At 42.7% G+C, this 9,144-nt stretch overlaps 2 protein-coding genes across 3 annotated transcripts in view; one reads left to right on the forward strand and one right to left on the reverse strand.

The window, feature by feature from the left end:
- Positions 1–1,468: 1,468 nt before the first annotated feature.
- The window catches only part of TATDN1 (TatD DNase domain containing 1), a 22,242-nt gene continuing 14,566 nt past the window's right edge, over positions 1,469–9,144 (reverse strand). The window contains exon 11 of one of the 2 annotated variants that reach the window (XM_035903444.1): positions 1,469–3,281. In XM_035903444.1, coding sequence (XP_035759337.1) covers positions 3,260–3,281 — 22 coding nt within the window. In that variant the 3' untranslated portion in view covers positions 1,469–3,259. Of the gene's footprint in view, positions 3,282–6,262; positions 6,809–9,144 lie in introns of those variants that run through there. The other variant, XM_009647969.2, reaches the window with a different exon arrangement.
- RNF139 (ring finger protein 139) lies at positions 3,343–6,238 on the forward strand. Its single transcript, XM_035903421.1, has 2 exons — positions 3,343–3,439; positions 3,952–6,238. The coding sequence occupies exons 1-2, from the start codon at positions 3,343–3,345 to the stop codon at positions 5,787–5,789; spliced, it is 1,935 nt and encodes a 644-aa protein (XP_035759314.1). The 3' UTR covers positions 5,790–6,238.

The following is a 9,144-nucleotide window of genomic DNA, read 5'->3' on the forward strand; positions in this document are numbered from 1 at the left end:
GCAGCTTCGCGGTTGGGCGCTTCTTAATCGCTGGTTTTTTACTGTAAAAAGCACTCTGGATAGCGTCAGTCCTCCCGAAATGTACTGCTCAGTCCTTATTTTAGGAACAGCAGTTCGGAAACGCCGGGAATTCGGTTCCCAAATGAAAGAGAAGTCTCTTGAAACTTGCCGATGGCTATTTTTAAGCTTTTTTTTTTTTCCTTCCCTGGGATGAAGGTTAAAAATCAGTGGTATAAGTAGGCGATACTATTTTCGGTACTACTTGTAACCTTGGGCGCTTACGTAGCCTCAGGCTGGAGCCCCGTGAAAGGAGAATCCAAAACGGAGCGAGAGTTTTTTGCAGGGCTGCGACGTGTTGACTTTGTGTTTTGTTTTATGTTTATAGTAGGAAAAAAAACCAGGAAGGAAGTAGGTGGTATGGCTGTGGGGGTCGGAAGCTGAGAAGAGTGGCTAAATACCACTGTCGAGTGCATGATACTGGGCTCAAGAGATTAAGGTGCTTTTCAGGATTGCGTTTGTAAGGTCGCTTTTCTGGAAGGGTTTGGGGGAAGAAGTGGGTGATCCCTCCCCGGCCTCCTGCAGCAGAGGTTTGCAAAGGGTTTATACCAAGAGACTTATCTTGTAACTCTGAGGCAAGTGGTCTCCGATTCTTGGCTTTCCAAAATGAAAATGTGACCGTGTAAAGACGATGTCAAAGACCTTCTGTGTGGTTCAGACAACAGAGTGCTTTTGCATCTATTTTTTTCCTCATCTGAATTTAAGGATTACAGGGTTGGGGTTCTGCTGCTGTTGGGATAAACCAAAACATTTATTTTGGATCATTCTGTGTTTAAATAGTGGGGAAGTTGCCCTTTTAGTTACCATCTGCAGGCTTTGAAAGACTGATCCAAATTTTTCCTGTAGCACACCACTGTTCAGCAGAGGATAAACGCCCAACTTGTCCTCTAGATACAAAGATTGTCGCTCCGGAGAGATTGGGTAGCTTTCAGGGGTGATGCTGAACAGTTCTGAAGCGCTCTGCGAGCACAGCTCTTCAGGAGTGCTGAGCGAGATCTGCGTGGCTTGTAAAAAGTTTTACTGCAGGACTCCGTGGTTTGAGTCTTCCATCGCTTATTTCCTACACGCGTACATAGAGTTACCCACAGCACAGAACCAAGTTCTACAACGGCAGTGCAATTTTTCTTTACCCTTTTTGATTAACCTTGCTTTGTCTCCAACACAATGTTTACCTTTCATACCTTTGCATGCGGTTTTTTTGGGTTTTTTTTTGTAAGCATCTCGATTCTGGCAGAACCACCACAGAGTGTGACGCTGGGGGTTTTTTTGGGTTTTTTTGTAAGCATCTTGATTCTGGCAGAACCACCACAGAGTGTGACGCTGTTCCTTCAGCCAGCAGCCCCTCCTCAGCGGGGATGCTGATTTTTGACATGGTTACTGTGGGCTGTAGAAAGATGTGGAAGCAAGAAGTGCTGGGACTGGGGGGGCGGGAAGGGAAATTGGCAGTTCCAGATGATGGAAGTTGAATCCTAGGTGGTGTGCTACTAGGAAGATACTGACAATTGCAGGAATTAAAGGAAAAAAATGAGGGAGGGATTCATTGTAACACAAGAAATGATTTAAGAAGTAAATGCGTGTGGCTTGATTAAACGCTGTGTTTCGAGGCTGTACAGCAGGCAGTTGGTGGTGGGGTGGCGTGGATAGGAACAGCGAAGCTGGGCAGCGGTATGTACAGAAACAAGGACAGATCTTCTTGGAGGAGGAGCTGCAGCGTTTCCCAGCAGAGGGGAAAGATTCACCGTTTGGTGAACACTTTGCAGGGCAGGGGGAAGTCTCCTTGCAGCAGATAGGCTGAGTGAGGTAAATGGAGATGGGGAGAGGAGCACTCAGCTCCCCTCCAGAGACCTGAGCTGCCTCCTGTGGTCTCTTGAGCTTCCTTTAGGGGGGGGTCTTGACTTGTCCACCACTGCTGGTGGAGAAACCCTTTACCTTTTGTTATAACCCCTCTTCAGAGGAACCAGTAGGTCTAGCTTTCCTGTTGACTCACTGTGGTACTGTTTTTAGGCATGTGTCTTGCATGTGAAATGTCGGTGCTGTAAGATGACCTATGGTACCTAAATACGGGCCTGTTCCTGCAACTGCACGGAAGAAAAATAGGTTTTGATAACAGGCGTGTTTCAGAGCAGCCCGCTTAGTGCAAAAGGCAGCTCATCTGGCTCAAAGGATCACAACTGTGTAAATAATAAGCTTGTTACAAGCGTTTGAGCCTTCCCTGTGACTTCTGAGAAAAGACAAAGGGTACAAACTTGGCAGCAGCGTTCGCTTTCCCCAAGGGGGGTACGGCAGTATGCATGAAAAGGCAACGGAATGGTCAAGCTTATTTTAAAGAAAGCGCTGTATGTAACGGATACTCAGCTTTTCATGGAAGAACCTAGCTACGATACACAGCACTTTCTGAAAACCAGTTGAGGCTTTTCCTCAGTCGGCTTCACAAGGTCATGAGGTTAATGATTAGTTAAGGAGAATGTTTGTACATCAGCCGGTGCTGCCAGCAAGGAACGCTGTCAAGGTGCATTAATAACTTCTGTAGTCTGCCTTTTGCTACTGATTCATGTAGGCCCTCTCCCTCCTTACTCAGTCCTCCCGGCTGGGGGTGGTTTTCAGGTTGGGATTTGGGTTTTTTAGTTTTGGGGGTTTTTTTGATACAAGCAGCTGGTAACACAACCGGTGGAATGAAATGCTGGTTCTTAGCAAAGTTTTTTATTCCCATGATCAAGATACCATGGCTTAAAACATTTTAAACACTTACTGTGGAGGATTTGGAACAATCTAAAATACAGTTGTCAGAAAAGACTGATGCTGTCCAATAGTAGGAAGAGTATTACTCGTGATTTCATTAGTTTTAGTACAGAGCTTGAAAGCACCTTACAGTCAAATGCAAGTTGTAGAGATCGAAATCTCTCCCAAACTGGTTTGGGTGAGAAAGCAGTTGCATAGACTAGAAGCTGATTGAGGAGCCCAAAACAAAGGCAGCGTGTTTCCTGAATGAAAAAAAAAAAAATGTTTAAAGAAGTGGATCTGGTGATAAATGACATTGAATTCAACATCTGTTAGGGAAGAGCCCTTACCGATGTGGTACATAGTAGAGAAATTCATAAGCTGTGCTACAGGAGTTTACTGCAAGGTCACAAATGTAATACCAAGGTACTACAGAAGCTGCGATAGGATTTGTCATCAGAAGGTGCAGGCTTTCCAGTCATGGTCAAGATGTGTTCATGGTCAGTCTGAGGGAAAGGTTAGGAAACAGGAATTTCAAGGATCTCAATCTGACTTCCAGCGAGTAAGATGCAAGTTTGCGCTGGCGCTGGCAAAGAGGCTGTTGGTGCAGTTTGGGATTCTGTGTACAAACACTTCAGATTGCGGAAGGTCTTCTCCATGAGACGTTTGTTTCGGGATGCCTTCACAGAAACTTTCCCATCCAAGGGTTTAGCTAAACTGTTTTGGCAGCCATTATCTTTAGTACTCCAGCTTGAGCCAAGCGCTCAACTACATAGGCCCAAGTGAATTTGGGGACTTAGTAAGGAATAAATGAGTAACATTTACTAACTTTGCCTATAGAGGTGATGCTGTATCTGGCAATTCTTTTCTGCTTTTAGAACTTGTCTACCCTTAGATTTCAAGACTAAGGCTGAAAGGCTGGGAGTTGTCACTGCTCTAGTCTGAAGCTGCAGATGAACTTAACAGTAACTGACTTAATGCTTGCATTGGCTTTGCATCGCAGCTGCAGTGCACAGATGTATTAAACGCAGAGATAAAAGTCATCCTCCTGTCTGTTCTCCGACAAGGGCACCATTGGTAATGTAAAGTTACGAGTGACTAGTTGGGAAGTGATACATTAAATAAATGCAGGTCCAGAGCGAATAGCTTAAAATCTCTTGTTGAATTTCTGCTGAGAACTAAATGATTTCAATCTGTTTTTAGGTGTCTTTGTATCCAGTATTGTTCTGGTCTTACAACAGCGAGCACTTTTCAAGTTTTATATGATCGCCTCAGCATTTCTGCTGGCTGCGACTTCAGTGTTGGTGAATTACTATGCTGCTTTGCACATAAACTTCCACAGTGCCTACTACACAGCCGCGTTCGGAATTCAGATCTTCCCTCATAAAGGACCTTCGCTATGGATGGTGCTTTCCATCCTTCAGCTTACCTTTGGAATTGGATACGTTACGTTGCTGAACGTGCAGTCCATATACTCTCAACTGATCATCCTGGATATACTGATTCCTGTAATTGGCTTGGTGGTTGAATTACCTTTCAATGTCCGGCAGATACTAGTTTTTATTTCAGGCCTAGTTCTGACACTAAATACCACAGCCATTTTAGTAACGAAAATTAAATGGTTCTATTATTCGGTGCGCTATGTTTATCTGCTGGTGAGGCACATGTATCGCATTTATGGATTACAGCTGCTGATGGAAGATACATGGAAAAGGATTCGGTTTCCAGCTGTACTGCGTGTCTTCTGGCTAACGAGACTTACAGCACAAGCTGTGGTATTAACGTACGTGGTAAAGATGGCTGAAACTAATACAGAAGAAAAATTCTTCTTGATATCGTGGGATAACTGTTGGGAACTGATTTGCAGCCTGATCATAAGTGGGTGTGACTCTACGTTAACTGTGTTAGGCATGAGTGCCGTCATTTCCTCCGTAGCCCATTATTTGGGACTTGGTATCTTGGCCTTCATCGGATCAACTGATGAGGATGACAAAAGGCTCGGTTTTGTAGCGCCCGTCTTGTTTTTCATTTTGGCTCTGCAGACTGGTCTAAGTGGGCTGAAACCAGAAGAACGATTAGTTCGCCTGAGTCGAAACATGTGCCTTTTGTTAACTGCAGTCCTGCATTTTATCCATGGAATGACAGACCCTGTGCTGATGTCTCTGAGTGCCTCCCACGTGTCGTCATTTCGCAGACACTTCCCCGTACTGTTTGTTTCCGCTTGCCTTTTCATCCTTCCAGTTCTGCTCAGTTACATCCTCTGGCACCACTATGCACTAAATACGTGGCTTTTTGCCGTTACCGCGTTCTGTGTAGAGCTTTGCCTAAAAGTCATAGTTTCTATCACTGTTTATATATTGTTTATGATTGATGGCTACTACAATGTGCTATGGGAAAAACTTGATGATTATGTCTATTATGTTCGTTCGACTGGCAATATTATTGAGTTTATATTTGGAGTCATCATGTTTGGAAACGGAGCTTACACAATGGTTTTTGAATCGGGAAGCAAGATTCGCGCTTGCATGATGTGTCTGCACGCGTACTTCAACATCTACTTGCAAGCAAAGAATGGCTGGAAGACTTTTATAAATCGCCGGACTGCTGTTAAGAAAATAAACTCGCTTCCAGAGGTAAAAGGAAGTCGGTTACGTGAAATAGATGACGTATGTGCAATCTGCTACCATGAGTTCACCACCTCGGCTCGCATTACTCCGTGCAACCATTACTTTCATGCACTTTGTCTTCGGAAGTGGCTGTACATCCAGGACACTTGCCCGATGTGCCATCAGAAAGTGTATATTGAGGACAAGGAAACTGCCAGTATTTCTAACAACAATGGGTTTGTGGCACCAAACGAAAATCCTGTACATGTTGCAGAAGCAGCTGCTGATGCTGAAAATGAATTAAATGAAGATAACGACAGTTCCGATAGTGATGAGGAAGATGACGACTGCGTGGCACAGCACTTGAACGAGACTCTTCATGTTGACTCTAACTCTCTTGGTGATTAAGATGTCCTTTACTGAGCAGTGAGGTATTTGTTTAAGAATGACTTCAGCAGAATAAAAGTATCACTTTGTAGTTATTGTACTTAAGCACAACAGCAGTATCTCAGTGTTGAATCTGTGAATGGTGGTTGTTTACTGTGGTGTGTGCTACTGTAAATATACCTCTTAATTTTTGCTGGTCTCTTTCATGACCACCTTAAAATTATGTACATTATTGTACATGGAATAAAATGTTTTCACATGTTTTTAAGATGGTTGGAAAAACACTCTTTAATTGATGTAGTGATAATGCTGTGCCAAAGACTGTATACCAGTAATCCGTGATCTATGAGGTCTGGATGCAAATGAAAACTACTGGTGAAAACACTGTTCAGCGGGTCAAATCAGAAATGAAAAGCCTGAACCAAAGCAGCTTTACCATATTTCAGTATTAGCAGAGCTTTAGCGCTAAAGACTAGTGAGTTGTGTTTTTAAAAAAAAAATAAAAAAAAAAAATAAAAAATTTAGGTTAGCAGACTTAATGTTATAGCATTTGCATATGTGGAACAAAAGATGAAACTGCTAAGCTTTCTGGTGAAGTAGCAAAGCATGCCATTGATGTGTTAAACGCTTCTGAATTACCAGCAGTGGCTTGAAGTGCTCTACATGTGAACTGGCAGCCTGGTATTCATCTTGTAAGGCATCCAGCAAGAGGGCTACCCTTCAAATTGATCCTGAATCTTGAGGAGAGGGACACAGGGCTGAGAAACTGCACAAATGCAGACCACCTTTTCAAAAGCAGCTTTAATCTTGTACCATAAAAAAACCAACCCGCATTACATATTGGCTTCCAGTGATAAGAACTTGCAGATAGGATAATTTTTAAGTTTTTGCAATATATTTACTGAAGTTATGCTGAATAAATATAAGAAAAACAACTTTATATACTTGGAAAGAAGACTTTAATAGTGTTGTTATATAGAGTATTGGCCAACTCAAGTGGGTCATCTTCTCTTACTGCTGCCATTATTTCCAGTATTTGACTAGAAAAGAAAGATTGATATTAGGAGACGCTGAAACTCAGTACTGAATATACTTCAGACTGCTGCATGCATATGTAGGAGTCACTAAGATTAACCTGGAATAAAAACCTGTGCTGAGAGCAGCAGGGCAGGGTGCTCAGATATGCAGATAGCTTCACTTTTAAGTCACTAACTGCCCTTCCCTTCACACTGAACACTGGTTGCTCACTGGTACAGATTCATCTTTGGTCTTTTGACTCTTGTTTGGAGGTAATTAAACAGCTTTCTGTTTCAAAGAAAGTGTCATTTTGTGGGTGTCTTTATCAACGGTCTTCATTTTTTCAGACTGAAATTCGTTAGCCTTTCAAGGCTAGAGATGCACTATGAATAAACTGGTCTATGGCAAAGCTTAAATTCCAGATACGGCCTTATCTGACAGTACAGCTGCCAAAGTAACTTTCATTTTTTTCCTAGTAATAGAAAAAAAAACCAACATGGTAAAGAGCAAGAACCTCCAGCTTGGTGGGTTTGGATCTTGCCTCTTAACTTACACAATAGCTAAACTTTTTTTTTTTTGAGGAAGACAGAGTAGAAAAAGTTGCTCTTAACAATTACTGGTATGCAAATATTTTCCTAGATGCAGAATTAGCCCATTTTGTGACCATGCCTGTGCTTTGCAGCCAAACAGCTTCTTGATTTAAGGGGATGTTCAAGATGACATGGGATGAGATCAGGCTACAGAGAAACACGTAACACATACTGAAGAATTTCACCCTCAGAGAGCCTTGTTAGGGCTTACGTACCGAGCCCCGCTTGGACGCAGTAGGATGCTACATGTTACTGTAACACTGTTTATGAAATTACTGAAGGAGGAAAAAAAAAAGCCTCATGGCCAAAATTTAAAAAAAAAAATAGCTTCCAAGGAGAGTAGTGCAGTTTTAAATATATATAAATAAAGTGGAAATATCGCTATCAAATTTGAGAAGTGTCCAGCACCACCAAAAAAAGACAAGACGAAAATGCCTCCTGCCAACTGCGCTATATTAAACAGTATCTATACCCTGCACATCACATACGCTTTGTGGCCTGAGGGTAACTTTCCCTTCACACCAGAGCTTGCTACTTGAGCAGTCACAAAATACCAATTCTCAGTTGCCACACTTCATTTTTTCGTACGGCTTAAGAGGTTCTTGGGTTACTAATCCACAATTAGTACAGGATGCAATTAAAGGGACAGTAATTTTGACCTAAGGTTGAACTGAACAAGATTTTGTTTTGCAAAAGAAAGCAAAAGCCGAAGTACAGCATTTGCGTACCGCTCCAGGACAGCCTTCCTGCATTGCCAGTTCTGGGCTGTCTGTAAGCTACACCCGAGGCAGCAGACAAAGACATGGGGGCTGCTGTTAACATACACGGGCTTGCCAACATGGAGGACCACTTGCGATGAGAGAACTGGTTTTCACTTGAGATCTTCCCCAAAATCATGGACTGATCCTAGAAAGTCTTAAAACACTGAAAAAGCCCTTCTCTGTGCTAATGTGTGTGCTTTGTCTTTAGAACACAAAATCAATTTCAGAGAGTACTGCAAATCGAAGGTAACGGCATAAAATATATCTGAACATGACGAGATGTTGCCATGTAAGCTTAAACTACGCTTTCAGCTCTAACAGTTTCTTCAGGTGTCCCAAAAAAGTAGCAGAATTCCCTCCAGTACTCAAATAAACTCATTAGACACCTTGCTGAATACCGAAATTCTTCAGTACTACCCTGAGCAATATTTCAAAAGCTAGTTCCAACCAGGTCTCTTACACAGCTTTTCGTAGAAATACATCTAGACTTCACAGCAAAAAGAGTCGCGCTTCTGATCAGATAAATGGGCTTTGCACCTGGAGAGGTGGAGCTGTGAGCTTTATTTGTTGAAAATGCATTCACGTGCAGCAAAGAAGAAACCTTCCTGAATTCCTTTTTCTTTTCAGGGAGTTGGTAACGAGATGACTTGGAAGACTGGCATACCTCACCGACCAGACTTCAGTAACAGTTGCAAAAATTAAGGCGTTTCACCTGTCAGTGCTATTTAATGGAGATAACTAAACATTTTCACTAAAACAATTATATATTTCCCTGCTTTTCACACCTCTGTGAGGAAGCGCGTGAAAAGGTGGCAGAGAACAGTTTCTGTACTTTCTAACCCCGTCCATAAGCCCCTGGAGTTTTCTTTGGCTGTTCTCTCTGTCGACTGCTGTTCTTCATATCTAGACTTCACAGGATCACAGGGTTCTGTGAAACCATTTTTTTTAGGCGATAGGAGCACCAGCACAGGCCCAGCTCAGTGTCTCAGTGCTGCCCCCTCTGTGGAG

Source organism: Egretta garzetta, unplaced genomic scaffold (assembly GCF_000687185.1).
Source record: "Egretta garzetta isolate BGI_Z169 unplaced genomic scaffold, ASM68718v1 scaffold50, whole genome shotgun sequence".
Taxonomy (NCBI): Eukaryota; Metazoa; Chordata; class Aves; order Pelecaniformes; family Ardeidae; genus Egretta; species Egretta garzetta.

Bases quoted from the DNA above. Each gene is read 5' to 3' on its own strand.
- RNF139 (XM_035903421.1), top strand. From the start codon at position 3,343: ATGCAAGTTTGCGCTGGCGCTGGCAAAGAGGCTGTTGGTGCAGTTTGG. The intron at 3,440-3,951 runs GTTTGTTTCGGG...ATTTCTGCTGAG, and splicing joins GAAGGTCTTCTCCATGAGAC to AACTAAATGATTTCAATCTG.